Below are 20,737 nucleotides of genomic sequence, written 5' to 3' on the forward strand. Positions count from 1 at the left end.
TCCACTTCCTCTGCTAGCCTTTTCTTCTCTCCCCCCTCGTATTCTATTTCAGAATAGAACCAACATGACCTCAGGTTCTACACCTAGAACCTGATGTCATTACATCAACCCACAACACAGAGGCATAGTCCACCAAAGACTTGTAGGAAATAGTATAGTAGAAGCGGACATTTAATCAGGGTGCAAAATTCCTCAGTAATAACAGTGTCTCTCCAGAAACATCAGGGTCTTGACTTGCGTCATTCTCCTTTAACATTCACTACAGTGAATATGGGCTTACACTTCGAACCACGTATCACTCAATGGGAAACCCACTGAAATGCCCGTTGTACCAACAGAAAGGCCCGTCATCCAGACAGTTGAGTTGTACACATTGCTGTGCACCAGTGCCAGTGAGCCAGACTCCCTACGGGCGTGTTCTGTTTTCACCATAGTACACAACGGCACGCTGAATGAATCCAATAGTGCACAAGCGCTATGGTGACTTATTCCTTTAGCGCATGATGGTTCTAATATTGCAAAAATCCTTTAGTACATAATTCCTAAACTGCATCATCAGAATTGCATTCATATGCCACTAATAAGTTATATGCATCTAAGTGCTAAACAGTGCCCTTCTGAAGGGAGTATTTCGAAAGTTGCACCTCCAGAGGTGGTTGGCATGAGATTCAAAACTGCAGTGCTTTGGCCTCGATGATTCTGGGAATATGCTGATCGAATTATTTCACTGGTAAGGATTGTAACCATGCAATCTAAATATGAGGTAGACCACTCAGCTGACCAAAACTGATTTGTTAATGCTGGAAAAATCTTTAGAGCTGTATTACTTGCTAGGCACTTTAACCACACCTCTTGTGGTGGAAATTTGTAGGATGTGCAATGTTTATTTGTGGTATCTGTAGCAAAAATAGGAAAGTAAAAAGAATGAATGTTACAGACTAATGATGGTTGAAAAAAGGACATCTGACTGTTTTCCTCACAATTAAGAACGCTTTGTAATAATCTAATATAGTTATTCGATAAGGTAACCACTGTACTGACATGAGATTCTATGGACAACGTTGTTAAGGATAACATTCATAGTTTTTATCTTGGATCAAGCACTGCTGATGAAATAACCAACTTATATCCGCTGGTACCCACAACTGATATTTTCCTATGTGCTGGTGAGCCTAATGTTTGAAACTCAGTGTTGGTTTCAAAGAGGTTCCTGGGTTGACGCTCCAAAAATCTTTTTCGATGGAAAAACATACTTGGTGAATTTTCTAAGTCCTTGTGTGTCAGTGGTTTTGCAGAGCCTCCAACACTATTGTGCTACAACCAAATAACCAAGTTACCCCATTTGTAACCTTGACTCTCCAAAGGAGTTTGGCTGACCAGTCCAGGCTTATTCCAGGAAGTGATAAAAGATCTGCAAGTCACTTACATTATGAAACTGTAATCAGACGCCAAGTCATTGCTCAGTCAGAGCTGTAATCCTTAAAAACAAAGACCGGTATTGTGAGAAATGTAGCTGTTAGTTGAGGGGAATATCACCCCTTCTCAAGCAACAGCGACAATCCCTGCCAGGGTGAGCCAAAAACAGTCACTAAATTAATCTGTGCTTAACCATCTGGTAGCTTGGCACAAAAGAAGTCAGGCTTAACTCAGAGGCAATCTGTAAAATCTTTATGCAGCACAGAAAGTTTAATAAAGTGAAAACACAAGAAAAATCCCACACTGTTTTAGAGTATATTTTAATACATTATTTGCCACCAAAACAACAAAAATCCTAACAGTAGAACCGGAGTAATTATATTTTAAAGTATAACATAAAAACTAGAGTCTAAAAGATCAAAGCACCAACTGCGGAAATCGAGTCACACGAGACCGGGGAAAAATTGAAACCTATGGACGACCACGATAGAGCACAGTTTGGGTACATAGAATAGATTAGGCCTGGTCTCCCCTTACATTTGAACTTAGAAGAAATCTTAAGAAAAACAGTCTAAGAAGGTAAGGTGCAGCAGGGCAAGGCAGCTGGCGGAGGCCAAGGAGGAAGCGTCATCATCTGGCAGCCGCTGGACAAGGTTGAAATGAAGATTCCTACGTACAGATTTCGTTTTTGTTTTTTTTAAAGTCGAAGATCTCCTGTGGGACGAAGCTTCAGGCTGTAGCCAACAAGGGCTTCACAAGACTGGATATCCCTTCTACAAGGAGCCACTGAACAGGATTTGCCGCCACAGAGAAGAATGTAGCGGGAGCTGCTGGGAAGACAGGCTGACCGGCGATTCACTTTGGTCGGATCAACGCGCAGGTAGGTCGTAGTCTCTCTTCGGTTCTCAGAGCACTTTTTGGCAGAAAACGTTCTAAGTACCAACTTTTGGATTTGCGCTATCTGGGCACCTTTAGCAACATTTACAAGGGTCCAAGACTGAAGAGGCACCACTTGGAGGGTCAAGACTCACTCAAGCAGGGTTCAGGTACAGATTCAAGATTGTTGGAGTCTTCTCTATCCCTGAAGCTGTGATCAAGAGGCCACCCAACTAGCCCTTGGAGACACTGTAGAAATCCTGGGTTTAAGATGAAGTGCAGGGTGCAGGAAGGAAGCAGGCGAATCTCTGGGGTTGCAAAGCAGGCTTCAAGCAGCAAAGAAGCCCTTCTTGGTGCAGCAACGCAGTCTTCTGAAGAACACAGCAGGAGGAAGTCTTCAGAGTTCTTCTGCAGGTCCAGAAAGTCAACTGATGGAGTGGGTCTCAGGGTCCCCTTCTTGTACCTGGTGCCCAATTTGAAGGGGGAGAAACATCTGGAGACCCCCCCCCCCCCCAAAGAAGTGTCTGAAATTACCTGCCACCCTGACTGGCCCCAGCCTGGCTACAGGGACAAAAGGCTAGTGTGAAGTTCTTTGTTTGAGAGCAGGGCACAGCTTATCAAAGTGCAAATGGGGCTGTGCACAGCTCCTGCTCACCCTCCTACCTGAGATGGTCCATCCAGGCACAAACCTAATCCCACTATTGTTTGGCTGTCTAGGAGGAATATACAAAGGCCAACTGCCACACACCTAGTCATGTGGCGCAGGAACAGGCTGCAGGCACCAAATGATTAGGGCAAATAAATTGTAACTTTCCAAAGGAATTGTGGCTTAAGATCTGACTTTACCATTAAAGAGGAATTAAACTACAATTCCTGAGACATCAAACATGACTTTCCTACCTGCTGTCACTCAATTATTAACACATATTAAATGTTGTTCAAAGTACACCGCTATTATACATGAGTAACAACTGGTGGAAGTATTCACGTTAGAAGAATTAATTTGGTCACTACTGCAAATAAAACGAAATCTCAAGGAGAAGACAAAGGATTTTGAGCCTTCTTTATGACATGGGTAGATACACTTAATTCTCCCTACAAGTATACCAAAATTGAGGCTAAGTATGTCCAAATCTCACCAAGTGGACTACCCCTCGTTCCCCACATCCCCAAAGATTATAGGTATTACTTAAGGGGGAGGAAGAGCTGGACCGTAATGCACACACTTGTAACTATTTATTAAATGTACTAAGATAACCCAATATTATCTTGGGGAAGAGGTAGGTATCACAGTAGTGAAAAACACATTTTTGACAACCAGGACATGTAAAATTGGTACATGTCTAACATTTTAATTATAATGCATCCTTGCCATATGGGCTGGTTAGAGCCTACCTTAGGGGTGACTCATATGTATTTAAAAGGGAGGTTTATGTTTGGCAAAGGGGTCATTTTGCCAAGACGAATTGACAGCCTAAAATAATGGCAGGCTGAAATGGCAGGCCTGAGACATGTTTTAAAGGGCTACTTAAGTGAGTGGCACAATAAGTACTGCCCATTAGTAGCATTTAATTTACAGGCCCAGGGTATAAGGTACCCCACTTTACTAGGCACCTATGATTAAATTATGCCATTCAGGTGTAAGTCAATTTTACCTTGTTTTAGGGAGTGAGCACAAGCACTTTAGCAGAGGTTAGCAGTGGTAAAGGGCACAGAGTTCTAAGGCCAACATAAACAAATTCAGATAAAAACGGAGGGGTGAAGCCAAAAAGTTTGGGAGAAGACCAACCTAAAGCTAACAGGTCTAACGTGTGTTTATTTGGATAAAGGAAATGTAAGGCAGTAAAAGTATTAACTCAAGATAGCTCTAAGGTTTTGAGCTCCAGGTGGCAGAGAAACTGTTAAACTATTTTAGGAAACCTTGGACCCATCTTCCAAAGTAAAATAGGATTGCCAGCTTACAAAAAGGAGATTTCCCCTCGCAGAAGAAGTTGGTACCCAAAGTCAAAATTCTATTGTCTAGTAGGTAGGGGTAATTGGAGGTCAATGAATGGACGCTGGACAAAGAGGAAATTTACTGATTCAAGAAACGCAAGCCGTTTCTAGAGACAATTATATAACTGGACAGCAGAGTGGAAGATGGGACTACAAGGACTCTTCATACCACAAATAGGTCCTCTAAGAAGAACAAACTTTATGGGCAATATCTCATGAACAACTCATACTGGTCGAAACTTTTCAGTGGCAGAGGGTTCCATGGAATATGGCACACTTGCCTGTACCTGCTGGCCTCTGAGAACAATTAAATTCCAGGTTAGGGTCTCCTTTCATCATTACCCTGCAATATCAGTGGAATCATATGTGACAGACCAATGTTTAAAAAGTTCAACAAGCAGAATACAAATCTTAGATAATTAGACACCCTAAGGCTCTAGGGTGAAAGGGGAACATCCTTGTGTCCCACTCAGTTCGGACAAAGGGAGGTTACAGGCTCCAGATAAGTTAAGGGTCACCGATGGGCAATGCAGGCTCACCACAAGTTGCAGCTCTTTGATGGCCCAAACATCTTCAGACCTCAGGTGAAGCAGATGTCACCTGGGATAGTCTTGACCAGATGACTGCCAATTCAGAACTCCTTGATAGGCTCAGTATCCGAGCTGTGCTTAAATACGTCAAGACAGCAGAGTCTCTCAGTACAGGTCCAATCTTCAACAAGAGATTTTGTGATGGCTTATGATTGTGTAAAAAACTTTAAACACACTTGCCAGAAAAAGTGCAACTATATGCAACTTCATCCAGGTTTCCTTGCTCAGGCTAACATTACCAACAGGAAGTCCCATCTCTGATGTTGATGTTCTCTGCAAAACTATCATTTTTTTCTTTTTTGTCAGTAAACCCTTTCTTACTCTAAGACATCTAAGTAGATTTCAATTACACTAGGCCTCACATTGGAAGTAAAATATCAGCATTAAAAGCCCCGTTTCCTGGTCAGACATTTTTCCTGGCTCAAGCAGCAAAGTTTCTCAAAATGTTCAAAGGGACAAGCAGGTGCTAATCAAATGTAATTTAATTTATGGTATCCAAAACACTGGCCAGTTCAGTCTAGGGCATGTTTACATTAGAGTAGAGGTGGCAGGAACCATATAGTCAAAGAACAGTGTATTCCATGGAAGACAAGACAGGTCTCTTGAAAAGCGGTAGGCTTATATCACACAGCCATAAAAAGTTAGATTAAATAGGAGGCCAAAGTGGACGGAGACATGCATAAACCGGATGGAACAGTGCACTAATCCCATGCCTGTTGCTGGCAACCTAATGCTGGGAGATAGGTAAGCACAGATACCCTGGCAGCCAAACCAGTGTTGGACGGAACCTTTTTCTAAAGCATCATGGAGTGGTACCCCTAGCTGGAGTGGACAGTCTAAGGTGTTGTATTACATTTAAGACGCAAATCATGGATATGCTCCATTTTGGGAGAGGAGACACAAGAAAACGTGCAAAATTAATTCCTTTAGGAACCGACGAAACACTGCAATCCACAGGGTTATTGAACTAGTGATTAAAACGACTAATAATCAATTCGCTGCCAGAGTAGTAAACGTAACATGATATCACATTGGCAATATCAGCTTAGAAGAATATGTCAGAGAGATCAAGAATTTTAATGGTAAGATCTTCAAATGAGCTAAATATAGGGTTAGAAAGGATGATATAAGAGCAGAAATATGTTTATATAACAATACATATCAAACAGCATGTGTTTACAGTCCAATTCTACTACAGCATAGATGTTTCAAAAATATATTGTAATAGATATATTTTACAGAAGTATAGAACAACTTAGACAGTAGTAGCTCCATCAATATGTGTGCAACATCATGTTTCAAGGCTTTAAAAATAAGTAATACTTACAAGTACCCAGTGGAAAAAACAGATTACTGTTTACGTTTTAAAGGTGTATTACCACTGGGATCCTGCAGCATGGTATGTTGTGAAATTATTAAGTCTGCATGCGTGGGGGGTGACTCGGTTTGATAGAAAAGAATGAAGCAGCTCCCATATATTTTTGCAGCTAGCTTGGAAGGGACATCATGTGGCACAGGTTTTCCTTTGGGTATTGCAATTTATAAGGTCTTTGTGCCACTGTGATGTAGCAGGCACAGGCTTTGTGTTCGAATACAGTGCTCGCTTCCCCTTGAAAAACAACAGTGTGACTACAGATTATCTCCGCACTCTTTTTGGAAGTTCATAAACATATCCCATTATGGCTATCGCAGGGTTGGAGACAGTTCCAGCTCTATCATTATCGATATGCTGCAGAATATCACAACCAAATAATCAAGTATACCAGGACATGTCCAGACCAGGTGCTAGAAATCTACACCTGTCGCTCTACAGCAGGAGTAGGTCACATCGGCATGCAGGCCATCTTCCAATCAAATTTTGAGGTGTATAATAGATCCTATGTAAAAATCTATAGTGTATTGCCCTGTGCCTTCCATTCAGGGATATTGACCTAGTTTTAGTGCAACAGCAATCCCATTGTTCATCACTGAGGTGCACGCCAATGTGGTATTCCCCTATCACCCTAGTCTAGAGGGTGTAGAGGAGTTCTGCAGCCTGCACTATTCTATATAATTTGGGAACTAAGTGGGCTAGAATTTCATTGGATAACATCTGTACGAGTGCTGGTAATGGCTTTGGTTCCTGTGGGGATGATGACTAGGATGATCAAGTACAGTTTGTGTGCAGTTAAAAAAAGTCTAAAGTTCTGCTGTCAGTCGGGTCTGCAAAATCATCACGTATAGTAAATTGTTGTCCTACAAACAGCTTCACCAGTGTAGTTTAATTTAGCTCTGTGTGTTACTGCCTCACGTTGGTCCATTTCACTGCTAAACACTGAGGCAAAGATCCTTACAAAAGTACTGGGGACCAAATTACGGCAAGTAATTACATCTTTAATACACACTGATTAATCCGGCTTCATGCCGGATAGGGGGACAATGCTCAATCTGTGGAGATTATATGGGTTTATGAGGTATATGGAGAGAGTTCGAGAGTTGGTACTGATGATGTCATTAGATGCCACAGTGGCGTTTGACACTAGAGTGGCCGTACATGTTTGAAGTGCTGCATGAGCTCGATAGTGGATCGAGCTCCTGTACCGACACCCAATGGCCAGAGTACGAGCCAATGGAGCTTTGTCAAAACCCTTTGAGTTGGGGAGAGGGACTAGGGAGAGCTGCCCGCTGTCACCCATGATCTTCATGCTGGTGCTGGAACCTCTCCGGGCATGGGTCAGGGAGAATAGGACACCTTCCTTGACTAGAATCTGTACACCTGCTGGACAAGTTTAGAGGTGACGTTGAACACTGGCATTCCCTGCCGCTCTCACTGCTAAGTAAAGTCGCCATGTTTAAAATGATGTCCATACCCAGGTACCTGTATGCCCCTCAAAACAGTCTATTCACGATCCAAATTGATTTCTTTAAGAAGCAGGATGCTACAATCCGATTATTGCTGTGGAACAGGATGGTACCACAAATACCTTTAAGGAAACCGACAGAGTACATGATGAGGGCATAGCTCTCCCAGACATGAAAAAAATACTATTGGGCCACATAGTTGACAAAATAAATTACTGGGTACTTGCATCTCAGGATCAGAGTCAACTGACATGCCATGGGAAGCAGTGGTGTAACCAATGCCCCGCGGTGCATGGGGGGACCGGAACTCTGAGGGCCCCCTTCGACACTGACAGGCCCCTGGCAAGAGAGCTTCAGATTGGGTCTGGAGCGTGGGGGGGGGGGGGGGGGGGGGGGCTCCCTCTCAGAATTGCGTACCTACCCACACACAAACTGGAGGGAAAACACAAGATATCTGGGATGAGAAGGCACCAATACAACAACAAATTTCGAAAGGAGGGTCTAAGGGAAGTTTAAAGACCTGCAAAGGATCCAATCCCCAACTAATATCAGACAAAGACACATGTGGAATCCCTGGGTCTATAAAATGCAAAATATTTAACAATAGAAAGTAATAGTTAGGCCATCGACTAACCCACACAGACTTAACTGTGGGGAATTCCCTTATTAGGACGAAATCCCTCACTCACCAGAGGTGACATGCTTCATCATATGGGATTCTCCTCTCGAAGGAAAGACCTAGTTCCTTCGAGGGCTACAACCCCCTCTCTGAGAGGGAGGAGCTCAGGGATGTTTTAAGGTATCTAATTATAGGCTATTCTAAATCCACATGTGATGAGCAGAATAGTGTAAACAAGGGTGCAGCGCAAAGAAAACAAACTGTGAGGGAAAGGTGACTAAAACTAGCTAGGGGGCGTCAAATCTAGGTTTTATTTAGGAACACCCTCTGCCAGGATTAAAAACAGTGCATCAGCGACATGGATTTAAGTCGCAGTGATATAGTGAAGAGTGATGGTCGACATGTTTCTGCCTAAGATGCCCCTGGATTGGGCAGGCTTTCTTCAGGACCTATATAGATGCTGCTGCTGTAGTGCTAAAAAATGTGTGTAAACAGGGGATACAAAAGACAAATGTGTTCAAAACTCCGACTGCTCCGGAAGGTGAGATTACCCGCAACTGCTGGGTAAAAAAAACTCTACCCCAGCCTGGAAACAGCTCAGGATGGGGGCACCGCTCTATCCGTTGATACCCCGAGCGCAGATTGAGCCTGCAACCGGAGGACAGGCTTAATCTGAGCTCGGGGTATCGACGGATAGAGCGGTGCCCCCATTCTGGGGCATCTTAGGCAGAAAAATGTCGACCATCACTCTACACTATATCACTGCGACTTAAATCCATGTGGCTGATTCACTGTTTTTAATCCTGGCAGAGGGTATTCTGCTCATCACATGTGGATTTAGAATTTCCTATAATTAGATACCTTAAAACATCCCTGAGCTCCTCCCTCTCAGAGAGGGGGTTGTAGCCCCCGAAGGAACTAGGTCTTTCCTTCGAGAGGAGAATCCCATATGATGAAGCATGTCACCTCTGGTGAGTGAGGGATTTCGTCCTAATAAGGTCATTCCCCACTGTTAAGTTTGTGTGGGTTAGTCGATGGCCTAACTATTACTTTCTATTATTAAATATTTTGCAATTTATAGACCATGGGATTCCACATGTGTCTTTGCATGAGAAGGCACCCTCACATAAAAATGTCCCTTAGAGTACCGTGGCACCTCGCTAGAGGTGGTTAACCTCATACTGTTGGGTGGGACCAGGTAGGTATCAGTAAGCTGGAAGATATATGGTCAGATAAAGAGATGGTCTCCTTTACTAACCTCAGGCAGGAATACCAGATGGCGGAACTTGAAATCTTTAGATACAAGCAGTTTAGACTTGCCCAACATCCCACATTATAAAGGGCACAACAATTGCCAACTAATCTCAGCTAGAGGAAAGGTTATTGACTGCCCCGTCATTAATCTATAAAAAGGTAATGAACAATTCACATGATATTAAGTGGGCATTGAAAAACAGCTGGACGACAGATGTGAGAGACTTCAAAGAGTGGGAGGAGGCACTAATAACCCCAAGAGAAGTGGCAATCCGTTCAATTATGAATTTTGCACAGGTCATACTACTCCAGGACGATGCAGAAGAGACTAGGGAGGACTGACTCCGAGAAGTGTTTTAGAGAATGCGCACCAGTGGGTTCCTTTTTCTATATCCTATAGTCATGCTCTGTGATACAGCTTTATTGCGAGGTATAAGAGAGTGTATGGGATTGGTGATAGAAAATGTAATGAGGTCCTCTGCGAAAAAGTGTATATTCCATATTTGGGAGATATCTGCTGCTCCAGCAGGGAGCTTACTCTAGTGCATATGTGAACACACACAGATTCTTTACTATTGTGCCCGCTCTGGAATGTTTGTAATGCTGAAAATATCAAGAACATTTGTTTACAAAAAATATATATTTAATTTATGGGCGGAAGAAGGGGTTCCTAACTATACCAAATTGTGGATGACCCTGGGCTGGAAGGTTATAAATGTAATATTGCCAGGAAAAGGACTAATATATGGGAGGCATGGCAGGCCTACCGAGGTTTCATATAACAGTATAAAGGATACGATGCACCGTTGTCATTGTGATGGGAATGATGAGCGGTAACAATGCCATACTGAAACTGATAACTCTGCCCAGTGGGCACAGGGACATTGATGCACTGTTGATCACCCTGTCTATGATATTGCAGGTGGCAAATTGTTTGTTTATACGGTGACAAAAATCAATAAAAAAATGTATTTAAAAAAAACATTTGTGCGTTGCTGGCAAGCCTTTTGGTTCCACTGTCGACAGGACAGTTAAGTTGCTTAATAGCAGCATTTGGACGACGTACAGCTGCAGCTGTCTCGCCTGTCTCCCCAGCTCACGCCAGTCTACAGCAGCGTAGTAGGCCACGCTGCAGACCAGGTTTATATCCTTGGAACGTTTGATGTTTGGGTTGCTTAGCACTGTCTGCAGTCTATAAGGGGCAACTCTGTCATTTTCTACTACAGTTTGGGGGATTACAGAGGTGTTGTGGTGCCAATGATAAACAACAAATGAAGTATCTTGAGCACTGTAAGGAAACAGGCTTTTTGCAGGTTCCCCCCACTTTTGCCCCCATTTCGACTACTAGCTGGTCGTTTTTCGACTCAGAGTGCACTGAGCCCTGCTAACCAGACCTTAGTGCCAGTGTTCTAACCCATTACAAAGTGTATGTTGAATTAGCTATCCACAATTGGCTAGTACTGACTTACTTATAAGTCCAGAGTATATGGTACTGAGGGCATGTAAGGCAGAGTGTCCACCCAGGGCTGCAGCACGGATTGTTCCACCCTGTTTGTGACAAGTACAAAATGGCTCCCAGCCTGCCACTGCAGACTTGAAGGGCAGTTGTCACACTGCCAGTTCGACCTTCCAGTTACCACTAATGGCAAAATCACCACTTCCCTTAATAACATATGTAAGTCTCCCATAAGAAAGGCCTATAGAGCCCTAAGGCAGGGAGATGTATATTATAAGAAGCACAAGTATGTTTATATGCGTCCTTGCAGCAAAATCCCTCAAGGCATCATATTATTCATGGCATTTACCTGGGCTGATATTACAGAAGTCCCCGGGGTATTTGCGCACACGTTGTGCACCCCCGGGGCACTTTGGATTACAGAAGGGGCGCAGACACTCGTACGGCTTCTTCTGTAATACAGATATCGCTGGCGCACACATGTTGCGCCATCGCTATCTCAAGAGGGTGTTCCCTCATGTGCATGGGAATGTGCTCCATGAAAATGAGGGAATCTCTATACTTCTGCACCTGCGCTGTATTATGGACGAGGGCAGAGACGTAAAGAAGCTGTCAGAAGGCGCACTGACTGTGCACCACAAAACGGTGGTGCACTGTCAGTGCGCCTCTTGATGGCAGCCATCTGGAGGGCAGCAAGAGGGGCCTATTGACCCCACAGACATCTCCTTACAGGTGAGTGCAGTCAATCACTGCACCCGCCTGCAAGGAGATATCTCTCTCCTCTTTAAAGTGCAGACGGGTGCCGCCTGCACAGTAAAACACGGAGAAGCTTTGAAGCAGCCGGTCGGCATTTTACTTTAATGTGCTGCCCCTAGTGCAGCATGGGTTTGCGGCTGCCCTGAATGCAGCACATTCAACCTATAGAGTGCACGTTCTCTGTTTTAAGGCACCCCATGGCACAAACAGGGAAAGTGCGACCCATATGTTATAGGCCCCTTATGCCAAGGTCGTATTTAATGTCACTATTAAAGTAATGCAACTTTAGGGGGTTGCCACTCTGTGACCCAGCTTGTCTAGTAACCTCACATGGGCACTGGCCAACAGACATCTTTCTGCCCACCTGGGGAGTCGTGCGAATGACTTCCAAGCTTTGAAACGATAGCAACCTGACGCAGGGAGAGATGTCACCTTGCCCTTGAAGGAAGCCATTCACTATGTTAGCCCAAAAAGCAAGCATCAGAGGTGAACCCGTCTTTGAAGGGCAAATGTCAATAACACTCCAGAAGGGTTGCCCTTTGTTCAGGTACGCAGGCTGGACATAGGGAGAGAGAGGGAAGACCCAAATCGGGTTTCCTGTGGATGTGTAGCCGCCAGGTAGCCATACCTCTAACAGCAGAGAAAGGGTGCAGACATCTTTGAAGTGGGCAGAATAGTGGACTTTGAGATTGTTAGGGGCCACACATTGCCAGAAAGTCATCACCAAGAGGGAGGGGACCTGTTAGCCCATCAGCTACTGACCCCGTATCCCCTCATGGCACTTTCCTGGAATAAATATTGCACCCCTGGAACCCTGAACCTCAGATCACATCGGAGTTGGAACAAGGACCGAAGAAGGACTGCCATGCTGCCTTCTGGACTGCACAAAGAGAGGCTGCACTGTCTGCTGGACTACACCATCTGCATCTTAAGCTAGCGACGATAGAATGGGGCCTGGGGCTCCTCGATTGGGGAAAAGTCATCCCCCAGCCCAAGACTGAAGCAGTGACTCCAAGGGTCAGTTGGCTGCCCCCTTGGAACAACATCAGGGACATTTAAGCTGAAGAAGCCCAAACCGGCAAATTGGTAGCCACTTTAGATGAATCGCTGCTGACTGCCGCTGGGTGCCCCAAGAGACCGATCCTTGAAGGCTTAAAGTTGCACCGAGTCCGCTGGACCCAGAAGTGTCATCAGAGTCAATATTGGTCCCTCATGAGGAACACCAGCCCTCGGAGACCTGTAGCTCACCTGCAGCTGGCCTTCTACGGTCTAAACATTTTTTTTGAGGGAACTCGACCACTGTGGCTAAAGTTGTCCCATACGACAGTGGATTGAGAAATCACCACAAAGGCACCCCTGTTCACCGCACAGCAACTGAAGCATCTTTAAGCATCTTTTCATCCTGTATCCTCGGTATCAGGACCACTCCATTAAAGACTATGGCGGTCAAGCCATAAAGCTTGGACTGGACAACACTCTGGTGACCAGGTACCTGTCCAAATCTACCCCATTATCACACCAGTTCTTCTCCATATCAGATTTGGTTGCCTAAACCAGGCCGGAGTAGCCAAACTAACTTTTACAAACTCTTTTTAAGAGTTTGTAAACTTTTGATTGACCAATGCTTTTTTGTGGTTGAATTAAAAAGCGATCAAACCTTTAAAAATCTCTAACCCCGAAACCGTCCAGTGGATTTCGCTCAGCAAGGACTCTAAAAATTCATCAAAATATAATCTAGTTTTATAAATTGCAGTTATGTGTTTTTTCATACTGTGTGGCTTTCTTATTACGTTGTTTGGTACTAGCCATAGCTACCTAGTGTTGAGCTTAAGGTTGTGCAAACGAGCCTGACTAGACCCAAGACAGTTTTTGCTAGTGTATTCCACAGTAAGGCTGCACAGGCATATCAAATAATACATCCAAATCCTCACAAGCACAAATTGGATATCTTTCCAAATCGGGGACATCTAAGCCTCCTTCTTATTACGGTCTTGTCGGTGTCTTCCATTTTACCGTGGATGGCCGCCTCTCTATATTAATTTAATTAGAGTGGTGTGTAACAAACATTGTTTTGAGTAGAGGGAGATGTTAAAGAAAAAGTATAGGAATTTGGGCAGTACAGCCATCGTAATGAGGACTAACCTGCCAATCACAGTTAAAAGGAGTATAATTTAGCAATATACAGGGCCGGACTGGGAACCAAAACCGGCCCTGGCAAAGTGCTCAGCTGGCCCTCCGGGCTCTTTGCCAGAGCCGGTTTTCGGCCGATTTTGTTAGAGGGCTGATTTTGCAGCTACGCTGCAAAAATGGCCCCGTAACAAAAACGGTCCACAAGGGCCCAAAACCGGACCCCACCCGTGCGGCGCACCGGGGAATTGCCCGGTGCCCAACACGGCCAGTCTGGCCCTGGCAACATACCTACTCCATCAATTTCGATAGATAGTGCTCTGCTAAAGTTCTCTTGTAGGATTATGCCTTTGTCTCTATGTATGTGTATACACATGTAGTATAGCAGTCAGTATTGGAAAGTACAAGGAACATGAAGGTCCCGGTTCTGGCAGCTACATCTGAGCTGGATCTGGCCAACCCATGGAAATATTGTAATTGTATTTATATAGCGCTTACTACCCCTGACTGACACCAGGATACAATTAAGCTGCACCGTGCATTGTCTGCATTCCGTTTGAAGCAGCAACCTGCAGTTAGCACAGGGCTTTCTTATTTTCACTTCCAGAGGGCCCAAAAACAAAGGCCAGATTTAAAGGGCCACCAGCCCTTCATTTCTTCAAGTATCACCTTGGATTGGCTCGGAGCTATCTGAAGCCTATTATCTAGATGCCGTGCACTTGAAGGAAACAAAGGCACACAGCTTATCACTTCACAAGTTCCTTAGAGAAACTATGACTTAGAGGCAGGTTTTTGACCTTTTTCAAAACCCCTATGTTTGAGAAGTGCATAAACTGTAAAAATGCAAGATTTATCTGTGTGCATAAGTAATTACACTAATAATATTTTGAACGGCACCTATTTTATTTACGGCCTTTACTACACTACTCATCTCAGTGTAGGGTGTCAGAGCACCTCACATCACACACAGTGACAATAAATCATACAAGTGCGTATATTAATGTAAGGAAATGTTAATTAACACAATTGCTGGGCACACAGATATCTCTTTAGTAGGTGTCGCAAGTCTTTAACCTGTCTTAACCTTGTAATATATTTTAAAATGCAGCTTCTTTGTGACCAATTAAGTAAGCTAGAACAGATTCACTGTCACATTTGTCCTTGTTGCCAATTTCTCTGCAGTAGATTATTTTTTAAATAAATGTACAAGTCGTGTATACATTGATGGACAGGCTCTGCTTTTCCAGCTCCTCCTGACTCCACTTCCTCTACTCTGCCACACATTGACCCCCAATGTATGGGTTCCCAGAGTAAATGTTTTCCAATTCCATCAATGAAAGAAGTTTTGTATAAAATAGTAACAATTCCTCGCATCCTGCCAAAACTCTCAACTATCAGGATGATCTAGTTCGCAGAAAAGAAAAGGAGAGACTAGAGTCAGACAGAGGCTTGTATTTAAATATCATCGAATCAGGAAGAGCAAAGGATGCAATAAAAAAAAAAAACATGCTTTAACATAACCCTAACTTTTACTGTATGAAATAAAAAAAAAGATAAACTGGACTCTAACTCGGGATAACTGTTAGATGAGTGCTCTGCTAACCTGTGCTCTCAACAACATACAAGCAAGGCTGCATACAAGGCTCTCAACCCACATGCGTGTTGGCAGCATCGCTGCCTTAAAATGCCAGCTGCAGCACTCACCTGGGCAATGGATGAAGGACCATTCATAGCTTTTGTCTCGCGGGCACAACGCAGTGTCCAGAAGCATTTCATTGGTGCTCTTCCCCAGCGGTTTCATTGGGCCCCTGGAAGACCCCTCCACGCAGTGCCCTTTGCCCGTGTTACTAGGGTCGTTGCACCACCCACAGCCAGGCTGCTCTAGGCAAAGTCCACACGTCCGCAGGCCGGAACAGTTCTGAGCTACAGGGGACAGAAATGTATATCGTTATTTTTACATATGAGCATATACTGCACGACAGTGAAACTATACGAAGGCTTAGGAGCGGGGAGTGCATTAAAAGCATAAAATTATGCATTAAAAGCACAAAAACGATAAAGCACTTTATTCGTAATTTTTTTTTACTCAAATATCAGCTTGTGAAACTAAGTGTGCACCTCACAAATAAAAAACCAACATTTGCAATGCAATAGGTCTCGCATTTAAGTGAGTTTCAGCTATTGACATTGCAAATAACAATGCCTTTTATTTTTGTTTCCGTATTTTAAAACATAAATAAAAGGCATTATCATTTACAATGCCAATAGTTTACTCGCGCAAATGCGAGACCTATTGCATTGCAAATGCTTGTTGTAATAAGCCACTGTGGTCTTTTGTTGATCTTAGCCCCCCGAGCAACACAACATCTGAACAGGCAACACTGCAAGAAATCAACTTGCCAGGGAACCACCTAGAAAGACAGTTTCACAATAAGGAGTGCATAAGTCTGTCTGTATGTACATCATGCATACATTGCGCACACTTCAAGCAAGTCGATGCGTATCTGAGCATCCATGCCCTGCATATATATATATTTTTGAAACGTGGGAACCTGATTGCCTACGCTTCTGCACATTTCATAAAACTGAGAGAAAAAAAAGTAGAGTTCATGAAATGTTAGCGCATGTGGTTTTTTTTGTAGGATGTATTTCCCCACGACAAAATTGGAGAATTTTACCAGAGGATTACATTGACAGCATTCTAAAAGTTGCAATTTCACATTCTGCAAAATTAAGAATTTTGTGGAGTTATAATTTTGAACACTTCTTACTTGTATTGTCCAGTGCATAATGCTTTCATCAATGGACCAACCACCCCAATCAAAATGCTAGAATTCAGCAGATTTCTGATATTAAACAATCCCTCCCTGCACAAAGCTCTATTTCAGTCCCACTCACACTGATCTTTACAATGATGCAACCGTTTAAGATGCATGGTGGAGGTAAACAAATCAATGCCACTGAAAGGGCATTCCATGCCACTGGAATCAAGCTATCCTGGCTGAAAAGGGGTGAAACCCCGAAGCCGGTCCTAGGATGCTTGTTTCCAGTCCAGGGAGGACCTGGCTTGGCAGTTCGGGCTGGACTGTTCTCATGAGGCACAGGGTCAAGGCTGATTTGCATATGGCTGGGTTCAAACTGGAACAGTATGGTGAGCAAAAAACCGATGGATTTAGGCCCAGATCTCTGTACTGGGGTGAATGTCTGACATTGTTCTGCATTCTGTCCATCAACTTGATTTTGCATTTGTCACCCCAAGTGGGAAGGATATGCCCAGACGTGGGTCCCATGCTCTCCATGCCACTGGAATCAAGCTATCCTGGCTGAAGAGGGGTGAAACTCCGAAACCGGTCCAAGGATGCTCGTTTCCAGTCCAGGGAGGACCTGGCTTGGCAGTTCGGGCTGGACTGTTCTCATGAGGCACAGGGTCAAGACTGATTTGCATATGGCTGGGTTCAAACTGGAACGGCATGGTGAGCAAAGAATTGATGGATTTAGGCCCAGATCTCTGTACTGGGGTGAATGTCTGACATTGTTCTGCATTCTGTCCATCAACTTGATTTTGCAACTGAAAGGGAGCATTGCATGATTTTACTGACCCTACCTGCAGTTGGCGACTGAATTGAATTTATTGTTAGGTTGTGTCTGGCCTACTATTTACTAATGCTAATCACGTCACACTGCAATTATACAACAATAAAAAACAGCCAACTTTGCATGCTAGGAAAACATAGCTTTAGGCAAAAAGTGAATGTTACTCAGTGAAAAGCCACATGCAGAGCTTCATTTCTTTTCAGGGTAACATAATTTAATAAAAGGGTAGATGGAGTAGCCAAGGATATAGGCATTATAATAATTTTCTAGTGCACTTTCGTATACGACGCTGCTTCCCATTAAAGAGTACTACATAGGAATTATGTGCTTGTTGTTAAAGGGAGCGAAACAAAATATTAACTTTTGCCTACTGTTTAGGGAATAAAATATATATGTCTGACAGTTAATGGCATTAGTGTTGCAGCTGAAGCTACAGAGCGTTATTCTAGGGTTGAAGGAGAAGGGCTGGTGAGGTGGAAAGAACAAATAAATGAACGACAGCATGAAGGATAAATAAATAATAAATACGCCATTTGATGAAAGCGATCCAGCGAAAGTATAACCAAAACCGCAGCTACCGAAAAAAAATGCAACTCGTACCACGCCGAAGAATCTATGGCTGGAGTGCAAAAGAATGATCCATAAAAGCAGCAGCAGTGCCACATTATTAGGATAACCGCCGACTGGGTAAGGGATTCCCATACACAGTCTTTGATATAAATGCATTTTGGGGGGAGTATCATGAAAATAAAGCAAGGCACTCATCAATCAGTAGCGGGAACCTTGCTTGGTTCTTATTTCTAACAATGGGGCATGGAGTCTGCCATGAGTCACAGACTGAAGTCCAAAGATCAAGTAAGACAAGACGCTCACCGCGAGATGCGCTCTGTGGTGGGGGAGGGGGAGGAGCGTTGAAGTGCGAGCAAGCCGAAGAGGTTGAGCTGTTAGGCGCACAGTTACAAGACTCTGCTTTTGTCTGGCCACTCGAGGCCAGACAAAAAGCTGTTGTCGGCTTTTTAAAGCCCACTCACTAAATGTCTCGCCAGTGCAGCGCATGCGCTGGCTCAGGCGAGACCTAAAAAAGGGCACAAGGAGTGCACATATACAAAATCTCACTTAAAGTGCTCCACCCTGCAGATATGCGTCATTGTGTAAAAGAAGTGTCTGCTAGTGTGAGTGGCTGGCCTCAATGCAGCTATCCCAACAAAATAATACAGGGTCTTATGGAAGGCTTTTGCGTGCACTCAGCAAGATTTGAAACCAACTCATGCCACCCAGGGGCAGTTTGCCATGCGAGAGGCCTATGTCTCCATTCTGCACCAACTCTCATGCTCCACCTCTTCATTTACTGTTGCTCTCTGTACGCGTTAAAAATAACCCCCCTCTGCACTCTAGGGTGCTAGACAAACAGGCGGCTTTCACTGGTCAACAGAGCGGAGCACCCAATGGATGTGTAGGAATATGGTGTTACCTTATCTTACATATTCATGAGGTGGGATAGTTGAGGAGTGTTGTGCTAGTCGCCCAACCTCATTGACAGTCCTAAGAAAGCTCCAGTCCTATTTGTGACTATACAACATGAGCTTTGTGCTTCACTGTGAATATCCGTGTTGTGCATTCTGTGCACCTTATTTAGAGACCAGCCCTATAAAGTTAATATATAGTTTATTTTATTTATTTGAGAGTTTTATTTAGTTCAAGCTAGACCCAAAGGCATCAAAGCTCTTTACAAGACAAGTAATAGGCAGATTCAAGGTTGCCATAATATATCCGGGAGGAGAGAAAAAAAAGTGAAAACAGTAAAACATTATATAAGTAAATCAAAAAGTACCACATAGTACTACATTATCCCTCTTAGGTATTGATGATAGAATAAAATGTTACATTGGGTCCGGTGACAGTAAAGAATGTTTCTTTTTGGGGTAACAAGTTCAGGGGAGTGATGTGTGCTGCATCCCAGGAAAAGCCAGCATACATTTCCTGTACAACTTGGATGGATTACAACAGAGGTCTCGGTTTCAGCCTGGATCAGAGATAGCAATGGGGGTGAGGGAGGTGGCGACTCCAAAAAGGGAGAAGGACTCTAAGCAGTTGTGGCTCCTCCGCTAAGGCGAAGGAGCATCGCCCCACTGCTATTTGAGCAGTGCAAAAATAAAAATAAAATGATAATAACCAGACGTTATTATCATTTTATTTTTCTGTGTCGGACTGGAGCCCCCATCGGGGTGGGACGGGGCTGAGCACAGTGAGTAGTAGTTTGCACTACCTTCGTGCGCATGAATGTTTGGCCGTCCCTCTTTGGCCGGCCAAGCATTCATGCACACTTACCATGTTCTTCACCTGGCTGTGTTGCACAGCCCGATGGAGAACATGCTGATGCTCGCAGGCACTGGCTGAGCAGTTAAACAGGCCGCTCAGACAAATCACAACGCGGCTCATGCAGCGTTGTGATTGGCTGGGAGAGTCTGCTTCTGGTGCTGCCAGTGCAGACGAAGAGGACGGTGGAGAGGCGTGCGGCAGCAGCGAATGAAAGGAAAGCCCACCATCCCCATTCCGAGGCAGCCACCACTGACTCTAAGTAACTTTCCTGCATGGGAAGAAATGAGCACAATCATGACTGCTGAAAGGAAGCCTCATCACTGAGTAGGGACACCAACACCACATACTGCTTGTTTGAGGAAACTCCTTTTTTGACTTGACATCCATCCCAGCCTGTACCTGTGAAAAGACTCTGCGTCACTTCGGAGACATGTTCTAAAGTCGTTGTTGGAGTAAAAGTTTTCTGTTAAGTTGAAAATAAATGGTTTCTTTAGCAAGAAGTTAGGAGATGAAATCATTTAGAGCAAAATTCAAATGTGTGACAAGAACTGGTCTGATTGATGACGTGAGCAGTCAGCCCAGTAGTGTCAATGTTTTTCTGCCCTTCAATTGGATGAAGCATGAAGACCAAAAGTCACATGTTTTGAATTGCTTTTGCTGAAATATATACGCGTTCCTAGCTGAGAGGTGGGGGTCTTTTTGCTCTCTTTTAGAAGGATTTTGAGTTCTGCAGAGGAAGAAGGGTGCTGTGGGCAGGCTCTGGAGGAGAGACTGAGGGGCTCAGACAGAGATGTAGATCAGCGAGAGAAGAGGGAATCAGCTGTGAGGGAAATAGGGCAGATTTAGATGCAGGCTTTTTGCTAAAAAAAAAACCTACGCTTTATGCTTTGACTA

General features: G+C 44.0%; 1 protein-coding gene across 2 annotated transcripts in view; it reads right to left on the reverse strand.

Annotated features, from left to right (window-relative positions):
• ATRNL1 (attractin like 1) overlaps window positions 1–20,737 on the reverse strand; it is a 2,333,760-nt gene that overhangs the window by 1,346,767 nt on the left and 966,256 nt on the right. For both annotated transcript variants that reach the window (XM_085603276.1, XM_085603277.1), the window contains exon 18: window positions 15,635–15,853. In XM_085603276.1, coding sequence (XP_085459402.1) covers window positions 15,635–15,853 — 219 coding nt within the window. The remainder of the gene's footprint in view (window positions 1–15,634; window positions 15,854–20,737) is intronic.

The sequence above is a fragment of the Triturus cristatus genome, chromosome 1_2 (genome assembly GCF_964204655.1).
Source record: "Triturus cristatus chromosome 1_2, aTriCri1.1, whole genome shotgun sequence".
Classification (NCBI taxonomy): Eukaryota; Metazoa; Chordata; class Amphibia; order Caudata; family Salamandridae; genus Triturus; species Triturus cristatus.